Source organism: Barbus barbus (genome assembly GCF_936440315.1).
Source record: "Barbus barbus genome assembly, chromosome: 5".
Classification (NCBI taxonomy): Eukaryota; Metazoa; Chordata; class Actinopteri; order Cypriniformes; family Cyprinidae; genus Barbus; species Barbus barbus.
The window spans coordinates 2,225,660-2,246,043 of NC_136733.1; the positions used below are offsets into that span (position 1 = coordinate 2,225,660).

Below are 20,384 nucleotides of genomic sequence, written 5' to 3' on the forward strand. Positions count from 1 at the left end.
TCTCTAGAGCACTGGCTGTTTCAGACAAAAATTGCACTGGATTATTACAATTAATAGCAAAATGAATGTTTGGAAATGTAAACTGATATTCCCTATTGACACATTACAGCAAAAGATAGAAATAACTGACTTCAAAATTGTTTTTTTGGTGAAAATACTAGTGTTTTAACAATCTTGGCCACCACTGTAAATCAGTGCAAAGAAATGATTAATTCATTTAAATGGTCTTTCAGTGTCACAAAATAAAGCATCAGGGTTAAGGCAAAGACAAGACACTAACCCCTGGTCATTGGGTTACTTGTTCCAGATGTGTTCAAATATGAACTCAAGCTGGACACTAGCTCAACAACCTTTTTTTCTAGGTGAAAAACAAAAATAATTGTTAACCAAAAGTACATTAGTGATGATGTTCTCACCTGTGATCTGAAAATCAATGTGTAATCTGGTTGAAAAGAGAGATAGAGCTGTGTGTCATCGGCGTAGCAGTGATAGGAGAAGCCATGTGCAGGTTTTCATAAAACCTGCAGAAACAATTTTAATTTATACAGGCATTATAGGAGAAAATTTAGAGCTGTTAAACTGACAAATGGAGGTTTCAAAACGTATTGAATAAAAGGGTGCCATTATTTTGTAGCCAACGTGTATTAGAGAAAAACATTTGTCATAATGTGACCCCCCCCCCCCCCATTTTAAATTCTAATCCTCCAATGAAAGGTATAAATAAAAGATCAAAAGGATTAAAAACGCAGATCTATTTTCACAACCTTCAATGATCAGATTTACCAAGGGTACCAACAATTCTGACCATGTGTGTATATGTACACAGGTGTTTGACATGTATTTTGAATTTTGCACTTCATTGCGATTTGTCAACATGTAAAACTACTAGCTATCATTTATCTAAAGATTACCAGTGTAACAGGATGGTGTCCAAAATGTGCCGATTCCATGAAATATCATATTTCTTATGCACTGATGTGCTAATATGACTTAAGCAGAGTAAACAAACCACTGCAGCTGTGCTGAGCTTGCACTTTGTAAAAATATACTGAACTTGGGAAATGAGAGTAATTCATGGCTTAAACTTGATCCCGTCTACCCTGAATGATCCAGAATCTTGCTTTTTAATAAATACTAATTATCAGACCTCTTTTTAAACTTACTGATAAGTGGCTGTCAACCTATTGCATCTAACATTTGGAGCTATATAAACACAGTATATATGATTTCATTCAAAGCTTAAGGAATATTCTAAGTTAAACAAGTTTAACTCTATTGAGCACATTTGTAGGATGATGGACAATTACTACAGAAAAGTGTTTGTCCTCACTCCCAAAAGTAAAAGAAAACTTAACCCTAGTGTAACAAATTAAAAAGGTTTCACAAAGGTCCTTAGAGGACAAAAGTCTGTAAAAGTATTTTCTACTTTAACAGATTTTTTTAAACAGCATTAGTTAAGAAAATGAAACCTTGCCAACAGAATGAAAGCCTATTAACAAAGAATGAATGTGTCCCCATGGATGCCACAAGGGTCAAGTCCTTAAAATGGAAGTACAACAGGGCAATTCTATAAACACTCTCAAAACATAAGACTAGTTTAATTTATTTACCAACCACTTATATCCAGTCCTTCAACTTGGTCTTAACCATAAAACACTGGAGAAACATTCATAATGCACAAAACTAATGTGTGTACCAGAAAGAAACCATTTACACAGAACTCCACTCGCAGGAACTCACGCACCTAGTGAAGGGGAAAAAAAAAAGAAAAAAACAAAATCTAATTTAATTATATTTAAGAACCAATACAGCACACAAAAAGGATCCAAATCAAAGTTTTATTGGAAGAAAAAAGGCCACAAGCACAAGCTCAATATCTATAACACTGATTATGCATTGACGTTCAACAAAGGACATGCGTTCACTTCAGGTGAAGCACTACTGTAATACATATGAGCGAACAGGAGAAGACAGTAAGGGGCCGCTTCTGGAATGAATGCAAAAAAAAAAAAAAGCTGAGAATGGTAAAAAAGAAAAAAAAAATTAAAATGGAGAGAATAAAAGTGGAGCTCTAAAAGAAGTCCACATCATCTGGAGCGTCTAAGTCACGGTATTCAATGATATTGCGAGGATCCCCACGCATCATTCTGGAAAAGACATAGCAACATTTTATTAGATTTTGTCCATCATCATCCTAAGAGCTTCTAAAACAATATCACGTCTGTTCCCGAACTACAATTAAAACAGAACTGAAATACGACAGACTCACCGGTTGTTTCTAGGCTTTCCAGGGTAACCGCCTTGTCCACGGAAGTTGTCGTAGTTGCCTCTACCGCCTCCACCATACTGGTTGGGTGGGTAAGGAGGACCACCTGTTAAGTGTCAAAGAAACACCTCAATATACCTCAAAACACATCAAAAATGTTTCACCCAAGCACCACAATGATTAGATTTTTTATCATTGCATAAATTCAATGCACATAAAAAAATCCTTTCAATGACTTTACTTGGCTTGAAAACTAGAATATATAAATACCTGAAATTTGGCATGACCGTGAGAACCCAATGCTGTAGAGAACTTGAGCAAGTTTCAAAGCTTAAACTATTTATTTTTAAAAGGAAAAGGCTAGATATATCAATGTTTTATGGTTGCAGCACTGTTGAAAAACTGAGATGCATTAAAAATGATTTTGCAATCACATCGTGACTTCCTGAAAATGCCAAAGCTTCAAGCCCCTGTTAACAAATTTTCACTCTGACTCTACCACTTCAACAAACACACACCTCCATAACCCATCACTGGAGGTCTGGGTTGGCCAAAACCCATGAGACCTTGAGGACCCTGAGGTGGGAATGGAAGACCTCCCGGGGAAAGCACTCCTAATGAGAGAAATACAAATTAGAAGTGTTCGAGAGTGATTTTTTCCTTTCAATATAAAACCAATAAGATTGATGTGTGCTTTTTACCCTGTCCTGGGCCTGGAGGAGGTGGAGGTTTCATCTCTGGGATGGACGGTCTTTTTGCATCCATCAGGAAGTTGTTGAAAAAGATGACCTCTTTCTTTACTTCCTCAATCTTGTCGCCATGTTTGTTTAGAATGTGCTTCCTCACAAACTCTGGGCCCTAGAGAGAGATTCATGTTTTTATTGATTTTGTCAATCTCCCTATACAGGGAATAACCGGTTTAAATTTAACTAAAATTTTCACTCAAAAATGGCAAGTAAATTTAGCAAATAGTTAAAAAGAAATGTCAAGTAACACTTTCGAAGCAAAAAGACTGAAATAGTGTATTCTTGAAAACTGCACTCGAATAATATTTGTTTTATTAACCCGACCTGCATGGCTGAAGGATACCAGATGAACAAAGGAGCATGTTATGTCACACACCTTAAACTTTTTGCCACTTAGAGGACAAAGCCACTTGTCTTTGCCCAGTTCCTGTGTGTTGGACAGCACAAACTTTTCCACTTCCTGTTCTGGATCTTTGCGGCCCATCTTTGCTGCCTCATCTTCAGACAGGGATTCCTTCACACTGAACAAGGTTCCCAGCTTCTCTTCAAATATCTTCTGCCAGTCAGCCACTACAGGAGGATCAAAAGTCAAAAAGATCAGCTCATTTCTCTGTTACATGGGATTATTTAATGGTGAAGTGTAATTCCTTTGCAGTTTGTTGCAGCAAACTAATATTTAATCTCATCCTAACATTTTGGCCCTCGGATGAGCCAAAGTTGATCTGTTAGATCACTCAAACAAACAGAAATATTCTGACAGAGACACAACATTTACATTCTTTAGCATGTCAACCACCTAAGATATTGAACAAGTGATTCGTTTAAAATTTACATCATGTTGACAACAAGTGTGCTGCATTTGGAATAGAATTTTCTTTAACTAGAGAGTTAATAAAGAAAAGTTACTTGAATCATGCTATAGTTACATTTTCAAGCATAAAATGAATCGGTCAAACATTCTGGAATTTTATTTTTTGCCATATAGCCCAGCCCTACTTTCTTATATAAATCAACTACATTCAACTGAGATACAAAAAAGAATTAGAACAATAAATTAAATCACACTTCAAGAAATGAAGCACAGACAGTTGCTAGCAGAAATGGCAGCGCTTACCCTCTCTTAGAGTAATGCGGTTGGGGGGAATGGGCCCTCGCACATGGATAATGCCGCAGCGGTTAGGCATCTCGTCCTCGCTCGGGTACTCACAGGTGTTATAATAATCAATAGAGTGTACGATACGCAGATAGAACAGAAGACGATCCAACACCTGGGAGGAGACAAACACATTACACTCCTGAACTAAACGCCAAACTAAAGACTGAAATTCTCATTTACACTTCTTGATCTCAAACAATTTCCCTGAGAGCACTAAGGACACAGAACATCAGTTTCTGAATCAGCGTATATTTTTTTTCTTTTTAAACCGTGTTGCATTGTAATGACAGTTACAATAACTCCCAAAATGATGACACTGAGAATGAGATTCTTTACATTATAGTAATGTGCACTGGGCATATTTAATAGTCACAAAATAAATGTCAACGAAAAAAAACACATTTGCAAAAAAGGCCTAATATTACCCAATATGATGAATCTGAAATCAATAAATAAATCATGTCCAGTCCCCCTGCCCACCCCACAAAATAAGAATTAAGATTTTTCAAATCGTGTGTATCAGCTGTAATGCACTTAATATCAAAAGCACTCAAAATTTATAATGTATAATTTACATTACAATCTGCAAAAGTGGAATTTAGGATTAGGAATGTCTTCAGAATCATGTCTTTAAGGGATAATATGAGGGTGCTTTCACACTTGGTTCACTAGCCTGGTCCTAACCAGAGTTCGATTGCTCCCCCCTCCCCCTGCTGGACTGCGTTCATATTTTATTTGGGTCCAACCCACGGTTCGTTTGCGTCATCAAGCCAGCAGCTGTTTACCCCATTGCTTCGTAACGATGGCGCGGGAGAAGGCAGCAAAATTAATAAGATTGCTTTCTGCACTTTTATACATTTACGTTTTTGAACCGTTCGTTTTGTTTACAAAGCTTCAGTGCATAAAGCATTTAAGTCTGTCTTACGAATGTTCTGCAAATATTCTAAAGAACGCTGAAGGCGTACAGAAATGAGATATACAGCTTTCTGCTTGCAGCGAGTCAGTCACGCTCGTCAGGAAAGACACATTTTTAACAAATAATGCGTCATTAATAGCAGTTCACTTCCGTGATTTGGTACGATTGCGTTCATATCAGCAGCGAACCGTACCGGAGTTGAAAAGAACCCCAGACACCCTTTTTAAGCAGACTCGGGTACGGGTGTGCACCCGAGGTCGGAAGACAGGGTTCACATCATCCAAACGAACCGAACTCTGACGTCAATCGAACCTGGGTGCGCACCAAAAGTGCTAGTGTGAAAGCGCCCTAAGACTTGACCTTACCAACCTTCAACTTTTGTTGTCGAAAACAAAAACGCTACAAAATGTATTATTTTGTAAGCGTGAGACGTGCTCAAAGAAAACTGTAATATTGTTGGATTCAGCACCCCAAAATTAATATGTGGATTTCATTCCACATATGTTGTAGGGCGGTGTAGTGCATTACATCTCCTGATTTTGGGGTCAAATGATAATGCCAATTTTTCTGACCTTGACAAGTTTTTCATCTCTCTCCACAGTTATCTCAGTGGGGTTTCCCTCTTTGGATCCCTCCTCAGAGTCGGCTCCTCCTGCACTTCCCAGAAGCTCTTCCTCCTCTGCACTCACTTCCTCAATCAGGTAATCAGTGATGTTCTTCAAAATGGGGTTCTGAGCAGGGAGCTACAGGAAATAAGAAAAATCAGAAAAACAAATCAATAATAGATCAAATCTGAGTCAAAACCATTTAAAATTGTATCAGTCTGAGGCTGGGCAGTGATAATACCTCCAGAGTGTGTGTCTCTTCTCTGGGTTTGTGGCTCCACAGCCTCTCCCTGTCATCCAGTGCATGGATCAGTTTAGCAGCCAGCTTGATGTCATTACGCAGAACCTGCTTGTGCTGAGTCATTCCGTTTACGTTCCGCACACGACGTGCCAGATCTCGATTGACCCCAGGAGCCAGCTCACAGTCCCGCAGCTGCTCAGAGAGGAACAGGAGAAGACATTGAGGGAGATGTTTGCTACACATGGTGGTTCCTCAAGCCAGTGATTCTAGAACTCACCCGGATGTTCTGCAGGTTCCAGCAGATCTCTTTAATGTTCACACCTCTGTCGAAGGTCACCCAACAACGCCTGAAAAACCTGACTCACAGAAATGGAAAATGTAGCTTTTTAAAGAGTCCCCAGTGTCTCTTAATATATAGAAATTATTTAGTGAAACATTTTATATTGGTGCAAATACAGATAACATTAACATTAAATTTTGAAATTATACAATGCAATTTAGATTTAAACTGCTCATGCTGGATGTATGCAGACTCTTTCCATTTGGATTGTGTTGCGTTTAAAATACAGTGGTTGCCCCTAACTTTAAATTGAAAAAGAGCACAGACAAAGCCTTAGTTTATGAGATTTATTTCATTTATGTAATTAATTTGATTAATTGGGGTTTGTTTTAAAATTTTGTTTTGTTGTTTGACATTTAAACATTTAAATGTGCAGCATTATCTGACAATTAATAAATGGACACCTTTTCATTTCTAATGTGTCTTAAATTTTGTTAAAGTTTTGTTGAGAAAATCATATCGTGAAATCAGTATTTCAAAACGGATTTAGCCTCAATAACTAGCTGAAAGAACTGTTGCTAATAAATAGAATAAAGACTTGAGACTTGACTTGGACCTCAGAGACTTGTGAACATGTCTGCCTCAAATATTCTCAATAAGCTACAAATAGGAATTTCAGCTATACCACCCGCTTTAAAGTGTTGAAACTGAAGTGAATCTAACTTCAACGTACCTGCGCTCTGGCTGCGGTTCTGACAAACAAACACGCATAAATCCTGGATAACGTCGACACAGCTAGCACAAAAACAAAATTGCAGCATTTAGATAACACTTCATAAAAAGTAATAACAAAAATCTGCATTGCTTTGCGTGCACACTTACAGCAACGATCTCCGCTTTAGATATGGTTGGAGCGATGCTCCTCATGAAGAGAGAGCATGTCCTGTGAAGAGGTCGAGGTCGTGGAGGCTGATCGTCCTTTGGTTTCTTCTCCTTTTCCTTCTCCCTTTCCTTCTGCTCCTCCGTTCGCTCCTTCACATCAGCAGCTTTAAAAGACCAGAAACACAGATGTCACAACCATGAAACTTTGACACAGATGATTCATTGTCAGAAGCCTTGACACTGACCTTCCCCCTCCTCTTCTTCCTCTTCCTCCTTATCCTCTCCCTCGTCTGGTTCTCTCTCTCTTTCTGATGGTTTCTCCGAGCAGTGAGAGTTTGAGTCCGAGTCAGAATCAGATTCGCTGTCAGATGCACTGGCTTCATCTTCACTGTCTCCACTGTGCTTCCTCTTTCTCTTCTTGCTTAGCTAAAGAGAATGTCAAAACAGCAGATTGCAATTAATGCAAGTAGATGTACTAACATCTATTAGTGAAATGTTACAAAACAGTTTGACCCAACAGACCGTACATCTATTTTCCAAGGCGTCAGGAACTTGCCTAACTTACCTTCTTGGGTTCTGGGATTGGTTCAGCAGGTGCTTCTTTCTCAGTCTTCTCCTCTCCTTCACTTCCTCCTGCAGAAGCGGCTGCATCCTTCTCAGTGCCCTCATCCCCCTCACCCTATAGACACAATATTATCCATCATTGTTACAAAGATCCTCCCAATACTGCATGATATATTCCTCCGTTATGCAACATTCACTTACCATCTTGTCCTTTTCAGTCGAGGGTTTGCGCTCAACATCCGCGGGCCTGGGCTCGTCCCGTTTGGGAGCTTCAGAACCAGGTCCACCAGATGACAGTCTTTCTCGCTCCTCCTCTTCCTCGGTGGGCTGTTCCAGGATGCGCAGGTCATTCTCCATTCCTCCTTCCATCTTTATTACGGCTAACAGAGACAAACGAAGCACATGCTTTGAGAAAAGGGCACGTATAACTGTCCGCCATAGTTCTTCATTTCCAATGGACAGTTTGGAATGACATAAGGTTGAACAAATGACATTACATTTCTTAGACATTTAAAACTAGCAAATAAAAAGCATTTCTCTTTACCTGCATCTAAAATCTTGGTGATTTGTGGAGCATGCTCTATGTCCAAAGAGACAGGTTCAAACCAGTTATTGTCCATCAGGAACATGTAGACATTCAATCTGTTCTGTAGAGCACTGTGGCCTTCTGCTTTACGCCTCCCAGCCTCATCCGGGTGGTACTTCGAACGAAACCTGACAGGTAGACAGAAAGGAGAAAGAGGGACAAATGGGGTGTTTGGGAAAGAAAAAACAGCATGTCAGCAACAATTTTTGAGGTCAACCTCACAAATTAGTCACCAAAGACCTGCTAGTTGTATCCTGCCTTCTACATATCTAAAAGTGCTTTGATAAAATCTAATGTAAACCAGCAATTCCATTATCCCACATAATTGACCCACTTTCACATGCTATAAACAAAACTTGTGTTTAAGTGTGTATAATACAGTAAGGTAGACTCACCACCAAAGAAGTAGAAACAAAAAATAAGTAGTAAAACAACAATAGAAACTGATGCATTATCAAGAAACCAGAGTAAAAGCAGTTGAGTGAAACATTTTCCATTGTGTGCACTAAATTTACCTGATGTACTCCCCGCATTACAACACATTTACACTGAGAGCGGTCTTCTCAGAGGAGTGTGTACATACACACCATTTCTGCGTTTTTGGGGGGTTTGATTGATCCAAATATCAAAAATGAAAAAGAAAAAGGGGAAGAAAGGCATCACACACTACAGAAAAAAAAAAAAAAAAAAAAAAAAACTTTCCGTGAACGCGACGACGGTAGGTTTGGATTTTGAGTGTTCGACTGTCTAGCTAAAAGCCCTGGTACTTGGATTCTAATGGCAGCTGCATTGTGCGCAGTGCAAACCCTGACTAACTAACAGCGACTCCTGCGACGGGTCCAAGAGATTTTCTCATCTTCCAATACCTTGTGGTGATGGAGGGAAGAAGGATTTGTGTTAATTTGTAAACCAATAAACAGTATGCAAAAACCTGAAATGAAATTAATGTTAAAAACACAGGAAACAAGTCAATGAGACCAATTCAGTCCCTGTGGAGACAAGCTGATGAGACAGTAGACATCATTTAGAAATAATGCTATCAGGAGCAAATAAAGCACTCCAGATTTAAAGGAATAGTTCATGCAAAAAAGAAAATAAAAATTTCCAATTTTGGATGAACTACAACTTTAAAAGGCTACTTCACATTTAACTTCACCCTCAAAACTGACTGTAGTAAACTACTCATTAAAGGATAGGCATATTCATAGGTACAAGATAAAATTGTGCAGCCAAATCCACATTATTCATCTTAACTCCAGGCCAAATGAATAATTAACAGAATACAGTTGCATGTTCAGAGGCTGATAAGTGCAGAATTTGGCCACTTCTGTGCTTAGATGTGGGACTTGCTTTTCCTCGATCACTAGCTTAATGCACAAACACTACCAAAACAAAACACTAAAGCAAAAACAGTAACTGTTATCGTACCACTCTTCATCTTTATGGGCTAGGAAGAAGTCCTGCATTTGCTGACGCCTAAAATCGATCTTGTACTCATTGTAGCGTTTGACCGACTCCGTCTCATCCACAGAGTCATCCAGGGACAGCAGGAACTCCTTAAAGGTCTTCATCACAGGAGGGGGAGGACCAAGATCCATATCATGGATGTTTCCCAGCCTGGAGGAAGACCGGAGAGGTGGTGTTAACAGGTTAAATACAAGGGAACGGTGAACTGTAGAGCTGCTCGTTTGCTTCCGACTCACCTGGCCTGGATGGGGATTCCATGATGAGGCTGCATCAGGTGCATGTCAGGGTGACCCCACGGCTGAGGAGGGGTGTAGCTGGGTCCTCCACCACCTCCATAACCCAAGTCATAGCCACCATGGTAAGGGTCACCTCCATGGTCATCCCTGAGAAGAATGTAGAAGAGTTTTATATAGCAGTTGATCTCTTTGGCTTCATTTCAAAACCTAGTGAGCTGCCTACATAGGAAGTATTTTAAGGCATCAAAGACACACTCCTCACTATTTGTGCATGCTTTGTATTTTCATGTTTACAGTAAACCATTTTATTTTCCCCTAACTTCAGTTCTCTCATTTTCATAAATTTTTCTGGATTCCCTTTTAATGGTCAAATTAAATTCGACACCAAAAAAGCATGTGTAATTAATAAAACCGGTCTAAATTTATTAAATTCAGAAAGGCTTTTTAGGGCCCTATGAAATCCCTTTTTATTTTCCCAAATTCTGTTTCATTTTTCATGTTTGCCATTTTCATTTTTTGGGGATTCTGTTCTCCAAGGTTTAAAACAATCCAAAAAATGTGTCTGATTGAATTCACAAAATATATATATTTTTTTTATATTTGCAATATGTTGGTGACACGCGAGAGTAAAGAGGTGTGTTCGACTTGAAGATCGATCGGTGAATGATATCAAAGTACGGTGAGAGAAAGCGCAATATATTAATATTAAGACCCTTTCACATGGGACGCGGCAGTCGTGAGTGTCTTTCATTTTCAATGGGAGACATGTGGAAAGCGGCAAACCGCTGGCGGCGCTCGTGCACCCAAAATCATGCTTTCCGCATTTTTAGGCGTTGCCGAAAATAAAAATATTTTCTTTTTGTAAGCAGCAGCGGCAGCCACGCCGGCTTTAACCAATTACTGAACAGAATATTAACACCCAATCATAAAACATTTCACGGAGCTCATGTTGAAAACATGATAAATAAATTCTTATTTAAAATCTGTCTAAAGTTAACAGACCGTTTTAAAAAGTGCAATCCACATGTTTACCAAAATCGTTCAGCCCTGCTCAAAACGCCAGCTTCCTCACCCGAATGAAAGGGGTTTTTAGTCTAATGTTTTAGACTAAAACCATAGTTTTGCCAGATGGTCACGAATTTAATATTATTTATCGTTTCTTTTCCCAAATCCTCACCGTCTCACCCTCTAGATTCGCAGGTTTATTGTTTTAAACATCTCTTACTGTGGTAAACATGTGAGGGAAATGAAAGATATCGTGGCCATGAATTAAGAATTCGTTACTATGACTTAAATTGCTCCTGCATTTAAATTCATGGGTTTTCCAGGGAACAAATTAATGAAACCTGGACAGTGGCCACAAATTAATATGTCGAAGGAACGAATTAACGAGTATGAATGAATAGCTTATAGTATCTGTCCTGCGCGCAGCCCTGTCAAAGCAAAGTGCCCGATATGCAACAATTATAATTGAACATAACTTATTACGACATTTCAATACAAAATAACTTTGTATTGTATCCTGTTTTAATGTACTTTTAAAGTTGGGATCGCATTAAAAGCATAGTTTGTACATTAGTAAGTTTTTGTGTAAGACCCAGCCCCTTCACCGTCACTCACAGACGTTTGCACGTGTTTTGCGCATGAGCCGCACGCACCCCAAAATGAAAATGCTTAATCGACCGTCGCTTATCAACAATTACTTGATCGTTGACATCCCTAGTTGACATATAGTGCAACTGCGCTCACAGCGACCCGAGTTCGATTCCCGCCTCGAGGTCCTTTGCTGATCCCGCTCCCCTCTCAACCCCAATACTTTCCTGTCATCCCTCCACTGTCCTCTCAAAATAAAAGGCACAAAAACCCATAAATATAACTTAAAATATTTGCAATAATAAGGCCCCTTTATTTTTTTCAGAAATTCTCTCATATCTGCTTTAAATTTTTCAATGAATTAAGAAAAAAGAAAAACTGTGGTAATCAATTGAAGGCATAACATTAACCATTTCATTGATCTTTTAAAATATAATCAAATAAATGTAGCAATTCATTTTACTTTGGTCGCTTGTGAAGTCACATTTTAATTAGGATACTGCCTATGTAGGCTGCAGACAGCAAGCCAGCCTGGCTAGGTTTCAAAACAAGTTTAAAAGTGATCGCTTCCCCTAAAAACAGTCGCTCTTACCAGTCTCTCCTCATACGCTTCTGCTGAGGGCTCATGTCATGACGTGGAGGGGAAAACCTCTCTCGTCTGCCCCTCTCGTAGTCACGATACTCCCCTCGGCTGCGTCGCTCGCGGCCTCTGTCCCACTCTCTAGCCGAGGGCCGCCAGTAAACGACAACCACAAGAAATATATATAAAAATATGCAAACATACAAGTCTCTTGACCTCAGCTATAAACATTAAGGAAGATAACAATCAGATTTGGCCAAAGTATCATTAATAAAATTAAAAATTGCTGCAATTTATTCAGTAAATGTGTTTCCATCATAGTTTATGCATTCTTCTTAAGGAGTGTTTACACCTTTTTCGACTAAAAATGTAAAACTGTGTGTTTTGGGGGCCTGAAAACCACTAAATGAACATTTGTGAAAACTGTGTTACATATTCAAGCTTTAGAATTTGTGTGTAGTATTCTTTACTGTGTGACATCGCCAGCTACTGGACAGACATGCATAATACAGCATTGTCATCTATACACAACTTTTTTACACTTTTGCACATCTTGTGTTTTTTTTAGATTATATTCCAAAATTTGCATAAAAATAGGTGGATGGAAACAAAGCTAGTAATGTAAACTAATCAACTTATTTTGGATGTCATTCATAATCAAATGTGATGTTTTCAGCATATTAGGCATGCATTTAAGAGTGAATGTGTGCATATTCAAAATATGCAAATGTTTAATGTAAAAAAACTACTTTTTTTGTCCCCCAATGTTTAAGGCCTTGCTCTTGAAAAATCTCACAAGAAACCTCTGCTCCATTTCTCAGATTTATCATCCCACTATCTGCAGCATAATACTTGAATGTGGTTCCTTCAGCAGATTACTTCTCACCGGTCGTTCCAGTCATCCCTGCGGCGGTCCTCTCTCTCCCGGGACCGGTCGTAGTCGCTCCTCTCCCTGCGGAACTTGTCTCTTCGTCTGCGGTCGTACTCATCGTCGCTGTCGGCCATGGTGTTTAATAAGGACGAGTATCAGAGAAGCTCTGCTGTGAAACAAGAGAGTGCAGATAAATGTGTTTATTATTTATTGCAGACTGTAACGTTATCCCGATTTGCACAAACCGCCGGTAACATCGACTAGACTCGTATTTTTGTTAATAGCTCGTGAAAAGAAATTGAATGACACTATAATTAATACGCAGTACATCGAAGACAATAGAAGAGGCCATCGAGATGCTGTGTGTATCTCCTGATAAACCTATAAAATTAACCAGTCTAATGTAAACAATAAAGCATTCTCGATCTCAAAAGGACGTGTAATGCAACTCACATTCATAAAGCGATGAAGAACACAAGGCGTGTGTTTATACGGGCTCCGTCGAGTTATGAAGGAAAAGTCGCTAACCGATACGAAGAGCCACGCGCTCAGACAATATTGGATTATTATGGCGTATAACTTTCAGTAGATGTTACAAATTGGTGGTAAACCATAAAATAATAACCTTATGGCCAATACTAACCAATTACTAGGTTTAAAATAAGCTTTAATCCGGTGAACTCCTGCCAGCACGCGCCCACCCTGACCAACAGCGGCGGAAGTGACGATCATATACAGAACTTCTGCGCCACTGTGTGACCCGGATGATCGAAATATTTATTTTATTTTATTTCTTGAAATGAAAGATTATGTACTATATGCACAGTAACAACACATATTATTACATTGTTGATCAAGAAATTAATTTTTTTCCTTTATATGTTTACTATTGAAATGTTGTTGTATGCATTTGTCAAATTTTTTTTTAAATGGGTGTTAACTTTTAGTTTTAGTTACTTTTTCTTATTTGTAAGTCGCTTTGGATAAAAGCGTCTGCTAAATGACTAAAAGTAAGTAAAGTAAGTAAGAAATGTGAAAAAAAAAATTAAATAACGAATTATTCAATGGTGCGTGACTGATGAATTTCAAATGAGGAAAATAAATAAATGACGCCAAAATGAAGCCGAAACCCCAGATCTCTCCATCATATACATCGCCGTCAGACCCGTTCAGTAGAATGCAGCTGCAGTCGATCCGATCATCATACAGATCGATGAAGTCTGTGCGCGGCAGGAGAAGAAGGAATAATAATCAAACTAAGAGAGACGTGCTTCCTGCGAGACTCAGCAATGGATGTCAGTCGCTGCATTAAAACGCCCAGAGAATGGCTCGGCGTGGTTTGCACACTTCTTTTAGTCACCGAGTCGGTTGTGTGTGACGGTGCAGACTGGAAGAAGGAGCAGGAGTGCTATAATTACGCCGGAGGACACGTTTATCCCGGAGAGGCTTTCCGCGTCCCCGTCTCTGATCACTCCTTACACCTGAGCAAAGCCAAAAGTGCGTTTCCAGCAATCAGATGCATGCTCACTGCATTCATTAAAAGTTATTTTTGAGATGATGAATATTGCATAAACTGTTCCAGAAGGATTGTCAGCAATATTTAGTCAGCATGACAGTTCATCTGATGCATTATCAGAAAAAAATAATTCACATTAGTGTTTGCGATATTAATATGTGCTGTTTATTTGTGCAAATCAGGTCATTTTAAGTTATTTGTCTATGTTGTGTATAAAAAGTCAACTGCTTTTAAGGACACGTCATGATTTTTTTTTTTCAGCATGCTATTGAATCTCTTAAAGAGACAGTAGATCATATATGCACTAAAATATGGAGGTTGGGATATGATTCTTTCGAATAATAAATGCTGTGTTATGTTTCTTTCTTTTCAGTCTCAAAACCAGCACCACACTGGGAAGGAACAGCTGTGATCAATGGCGAGTTTAAGGAGCTGAAACTGTCCGATTACAAAGGAAAATACCTGGTTTTCTTCTTCTACCCTCTGGACTTGTGAGCACGCTTTGACTACATTAGCTTTAGTTACTCGAGAAAACAGTTTTTAGCTTTAGAAAACAGATTGTAATTATATTTCACAATGTTACTGTTTTTACTGTGTTTTTGATCAAATAAATGCAGCCTCGGAAGAGACTTCTTACAAAAACAGTAGAAACGGTTAATTATTCTGAAGGTTTGACTGGTTGTGTTGATCCACAGCACGTTTGTGTGTCCTACTGAGATCATCGCCTTCAGTGATCGTGTGCATGAGTTTCAGGCCATCAACGCAGAGGTGGTCGCCTGCTCGGTGGACTCTCAGTTCACTCACCTGGCCTGGTGAGGACAAGCTGCTTCCTCTGCACACACTTAAACATGGACTTTGAGATGATTAAATGTGATATCTTATATAAGTGAGGACTGTGAATGGACTCACCGCTGGTTTCTTTTTTTATCAGGATCAACACACCCAGGAAACAAGGAGGTCTCGGACCAATGAAAATCCCTCTTCTTTCTGACCTCACTCATCAGATATCCAAAGACTACGGCGTCTTTCTTGAGGATCAGGGACACACGCTCCGGTACAGAAACCAGGCCTTTTCATTTTTTGACCCTGTTGGACCTTAATATTATAAATAGATGTATGTTTGAAAATCTATTTCCAGTGATCAAAAACAAAATAGGCATTCAGTGAAACATCAGAACCCTGATTTTAAAGCTTTTCAATGTTACAATATTATATAGGGCGCGAGTTACGGGTTGAAAAAAATGACAAAAAAGCATCCCCTCAGTAAAACCACCATCCCCTTTAGACTAATAATGTGTAAATAACATGTTAAAATTCTCTACTTGCAATACTTCACAAACTAAATAGCGACGATTGGCCAATTAGGACTCGCTGGAACAAGATGCACACAAGTTTTTGTCATTTTTCACTCAAAATGGTTTGAGCGCTGCTTCTTTAAAAAGAAGACAACAGAAAAGGTATGATTTTTCCTTGATTGGAATTTAAAAAGACAGTCACCTGACACATGATGTTATTGTGCTGTATGTGTGACTGTAAGGGATTGTGCCTATTAAAATGCCCTTATAATTCAAGCACTGAAAGGAAAAATACCCATGCATGAGTTTTTATGTTCTTATATTCACTGCACAAGCAATGCACTTTTCTGAACCTCAGTACATGTGCACAAGCACAAAATAATGTGCTATTAATTTTCTACCACAGTGCATAGCAACACATTTTTGAACGAATCGAGTGAGCCAGTGATTCAATGGTCCATTCAGATTGACTCACTTGTTTTGTTTTCTAATCGAATCAGCGGTTTTGAACGAATTGTTTGATTTGAATGATTCAATAAAACATTTTTTAAAACAGGGACTTGCTGCCACCTACTGGCGGTTTTATTGTCCTATTGATTTATCCATGACAGACCTAAACCAGCACAAAAACACATTCAGCAAAATATTGTTTAATTATCAATATTGACCAAAAGTCCTCCATTTCAGGACCCAGAAGGGAAAAAAAAAACTAATTTAATAAGGCTAATGTTTCATTAAATAAAAACCTTTTTAAAAATTAGACTAATTCTATAATCATTATTAGATTTCCCCCGACAAAACCGAAAAATAAAGTAACCACACCATCCCCCCTAATTTTATTTTTTACAATTCGACCATTGATTACATGGATCACTGAGTTATGTGGTAATGGTTTATCCTCTGCTGTCTTTTAGAGGTCTCTTCATCATCGATGATAAAGGTGTCCTCAGACAGATCACCATGAATGACCTGCCGGTGGGACGCTCTGTTGACGAGACCCTCAGGCTGGTGCAGGCCTTCCAGTACACCGACAAACACGGAGAAGGTACGGCAGTAATCCTTTCACATCTTACACCGATGACACACTTTTGACTTTTTTTTCAGAATTTTGTCAAAGTTATAATCTGAATAATAGATAAGTGTTTTCTAGGGCTCCCAATTTTAACACAATGATTTATGACATTTTATGTTTAATCTATTTTAATATTTAAAAAAAAAAAAAAAAAAAGATAGAGGGTTTTGTATCACTTCACATTCAGAACAGAGTTTTTATTGTTAACTAGAGCTATTAAAAATAGATTGTGGTAGCAGAAAAAAGTGGAAATAAAAAATACAATAAAAAAAACAATACAAATATTAGATGAAAAACTTCAAAGGGAAATTAGAAATGTTGCTTTGGCAACTAACTGAAGTAAAGTTAAGCTAAAACTGAAATAAAAATAAATTAAAGCTATATATATATATATATATATATATATATATATATATATATATATATATATATAAACATAAAGGACAAAAGCACATGATAAAATTACTAATATTTTAAATTAACATGAAAACTGAAAATATAAAAATAAAAGCTAGTTCAAAATATTAATAAATACTACAGTCTGTAAGTAATACTAAAATTTAAAAATATATATAAATATAATATATAAAAAATATATATTCTTGAAATGTGGAATGAAGTGTTTGAATATGTCAGCCAATATCGGTCAATCTCTAACTGTATTATGCATTACCCACCAGAACATTGTAATATTAATAGCTTATATTACACATATTTAAGTTTATGAGCGTGCATGATATGAATGTTAGGGTTTGGGTTTGGTGTCACTGACTGTCTCTGTCTCTCTGATGTCAGTGTGTCCAGCTGGATGGAAGCCTGGCAGTGATACGGTAAGATCTGTGTGTGTGTCTGTGTGTGTGTCTGTGTGTGTGTCTGTGTGTGTGTGTGTCTGTGTGTGTGTCTGTGTGTGTGTCTGTGTGTGTGTCTGTGTGTGTGTCTGTGTGTGTGTCTGTGTGTGTGTCTGTGTGTGTGTCTGTGTCTGTGTGTCTCTGTGTCTCTGTGTGTCTCTGTGTCTCTGTGTCTGTGTGTCTGTCTGTGTGTGTGTGTGTGTGTGTGTGTGTGTGCGTGCGTGTGTCTCTGTGTGTCTGTCTGTGTGTGTCTGTCTGTGTCTCTGTCTGTCTGTGTGTGTGTGTCTGTCTGTGTGTGTGTGTCTGTGTGTGTGTGTGTGTGTGTGTATGATCACAGGTTACAGTATCTCTGTATTTCTCCTGTTTCTACACAGATTATCCCAGACCCTTCAGGCAAACTCAAGTACTTTGATAAACTCAACTGAGCGTAATGTTTCACTACACGTTTGTTCTGATGGCTGTTTCTGAAGCGCAGAATAAAACGAGAGTTTTGATAAACATGTAGTCCTGTTTCGTCCCTGCAGTGTGTGTCTGATTGTTTGTGTGTGTTTGTAAAAGAACGTGCAATAGAAGTTAATGAAATGTTAAAAGCAGTAGAAAGCTGAACTTATAAAGCTGCACTGCAAAAATTTATTTCTTCCTCAGTATTTTTGACTTGTTTTCCAGAACAAATATCTGAATATTTAAAATCGAGATACATTTACAAGCAAAATTACTTGGTTTATTTTATATATATATAATTTTTATTTTTTATTTTTTTAAGCATAGCTTTAAAAAGAGCTCTTTTTAAAAGAGCTGATAAAATGTAAAAACTGTAACTTGAATGCAATGTAAGTCGCTTTGGATAAAAGTGTCTGCTAAAATGTGTAAATGTAAATATTATTATATATTTTTTTAAAGAATATTTTGCTTTTCGTGTTATCTTTATTTAAGAATGTTTAGATATTTGTCCTGGAAAACAAGGCAAAATTGTCAACTAAAAATATTGAAAACATTTTGAAAATGAAAAAAAAAAAACTTTAAAAAATGAAATTCATTGCTCATAGTTGTGAGAATCCTGAATCTACAAACATGCAAATATGAAGCGATTAGTCTGACACTAGAGGCCGATGCAGAATCAGCTCTTATAGCACAAGCCCAACAAAACATTTCTAAAAAGAAATCAACAGTGTGATGCTTTGCAGCTGCTGTCCTTGCAGTACATTGAAACTGAGACTAAATTACAAGCGTGAAATGACTCTGAACAGGAAACACAGGACTGTTTATATGGAAAGGCCTGTATTACCCCAAACATGCGCAGCTGCAATAACAGTGTCACGCTGCTAAAGACTAGATAAGGCTGTTTCTTGACCCCGTCCCAGACAGATGTTAAGGCCAAAGTGCAAACGTATGAACTGCCAGACAATAAAGCTATGCAGACTATGCAGCTATTGATTCCGTTACAGTATTATGAACTCTTGAGTTGAACTGTACTAATGCTTCAAATTAACTTTTTATAAATGTACTCCAACATATAATTATGTAATGTCAAGGTTTCCACAGTCATAACATCTGGAAATGATTCAAATGAACAAAATCAAAGTTTTAGATGTTTCTGTAATGAACATACATTTCTCTATTTTCATTGAGTAGGAATTGTATTTTTCTTCATAAAATCTTTTAAATTGCATATTTAATATGCTAAAATCCTCGCTCCAGTAATCACAGTGGAAAATGAATCGATCATGAGGTACAGGAACCTTCAGTAATACTTCAAATCTTATTACAATGTAGAAAAAAGTGTTCTCAAAGTGTTTAAATGGTATTTCAGATCCTTTTGCAGTCTAGGACAAGGCCAGTTGAGACTAGATGTAAACAAACTGATGAGTTTGTCTTTTGTTTTTGCAGCACTACTGAAAATGAATATAGATTATAATGTTCTATTATTAATCTCAAAATAGCCAGAACAAAGGGACTATTTCTTTAGTATTGGAAAGGTTTGCTCAGCATTTAAAGTCACTCAGGGCAGGATGTTCTGTTGTAATATTGGCTAATACGTTAATATGTCATACAGTTGCCTGTGCATGTGTAGTTTTCCATCATCCGCACCCGTTTAATTGTTATTTTTAAGATGTTTTTGTTTGAAGCATATAAGAAAAAACAGATGAACTGTGATACCATGGCAGCTGATGCCACTAATGAAAATTTCAGAGAAAAATATCTGGATGCTGTGCTTTATTTAGACTTTTGTCCTACATTTTTGCTGTTACTGTAGTTTTCATCAAACCTACTGTAAGTCGAGTTCTGTTGACGATACACAAGAGCACGTCATGGCAAAATACAACTCCGGCAAACTCATGGAAAAACAGTCCATAGTCAACCTTCCTCATGCATGTTTGCCCGGATTCATGGAAGTTTATTGTATAAAATCACAGACAGGTTTCCCTCAATCATCAGAGATGTATTCATATTCATGATGCATGATGATTTTTAAACCTTTGTTTCAGTATTTTTGGGAAAGTGATCCATTGACTTTCTTGGTTTTGGCTTTTATTGCTATTATTTATCATTTATTTATACTGTTCATATATATTAGTATTATTTATTTTTTATTATTTGATTTATTCATTTTATATTTTATTTATTAGTTTATATTAATATTATTTATCATTTATTATTATTTAT

General features: G+C 37.7%; 2 protein-coding genes across 2 annotated transcripts; one reads left to right on the plus strand and one right to left on the minus strand.

Annotated features, from left to right (window-relative positions):
- Positions 1-1,819: 1,819 nt before the first annotated feature.
- LOC306869367 (serrate RNA effector molecule homolog) lies at positions 1,820-13,712 on the minus strand. Its single transcript, XM_079416117.1, has 20 exons — positions 13,443-13,712; positions 13,004-13,158; positions 12,131-12,273; positions 9,946-10,092; positions 9,671-9,859; positions 8,201-8,370; positions 7,858-8,036; positions 7,658-7,771; positions 7,338-7,518; positions 7,093-7,256; positions 6,944-7,005; positions 6,208-6,286; positions 5,931-6,122; positions 5,657-5,827; positions 4,127-4,280; positions 3,389-3,582; positions 2,968-3,124; positions 2,785-2,880; positions 2,270-2,372; positions 1,820-2,147 (listed from the first exon to the last, which is right to left on the minus strand). Exons 2-20 carry the CDS (start codon positions 13,121-13,123, stop codon positions 2,072-2,074), a joined length of 2,691 nt encoding a protein of 896 aa, XP_079272243.1. The 5' UTR covers positions 13,124-13,158; positions 13,443-13,712; the 3' UTR covers positions 1,820-2,071.
- A 462-nt stretch (positions 13,713-14,174) lies between these two features.
- Positions 14,175-18,223, plus strand: LOC306870349 (peroxiredoxin-4-like). The gene is made up of 7 exons (XM_079417573.1): positions 14,175-14,486; positions 14,879-14,996; positions 15,201-15,317; positions 15,437-15,559; positions 16,715-16,845; positions 17,668-17,702; positions 18,095-18,223. Exons 1-7 carry the CDS (start codon positions 14,279-14,281, stop codon positions 18,143-18,145), a joined length of 783 nt encoding a protein of 260 aa, XP_079273699.1. The 5' UTR covers positions 14,175-14,278; the 3' UTR covers positions 18,146-18,223.
- Positions 18,224-20,384: the final 2,161 nt, after the last annotated feature.

Coding starts and splice junctions, on each gene's coding strand:
- LOC306869367 (XM_079416117.1), bottom strand. CDS start 13,123: ATGGCCGACAGCGACGATGAGTACGACCGCAGACGAAGAGACAAGTTC. Junction 7,772..7,857: donor CGACTGAAAAGGACAAGATG/GTAAGTGAATGT, acceptor TTGTGTCTATAG/GGTGAGGGGGATGAGGGCAC. Junction 2,373..2,784: donor TCCAGTGATGGGTTATGGAG/GTGTGTGTTTGT, acceptor GACACTTAACAG/GTGGTCCTCCTTACCCACCC.
- LOC306870349 (XM_079417573.1), top strand. CDS start 14,279: ATGGATGTCAGTCGCTGCATTAAAACGCCCAGAGAATGGCTCGGCGTG. Junction 14,997..15,200: donor TTCTTCTACCCTCTGGACTT/GTGAGCACGCTT, acceptor GTTGATCCACAG/CACGTTTGTGTGTCCTACTG. Junction 15,560..16,714: donor GATCAGGGACACACGCTCCG/GTACAGAAACCA, acceptor GCTGTCTTTTAG/AGGTCTCTTCATCATCGATG.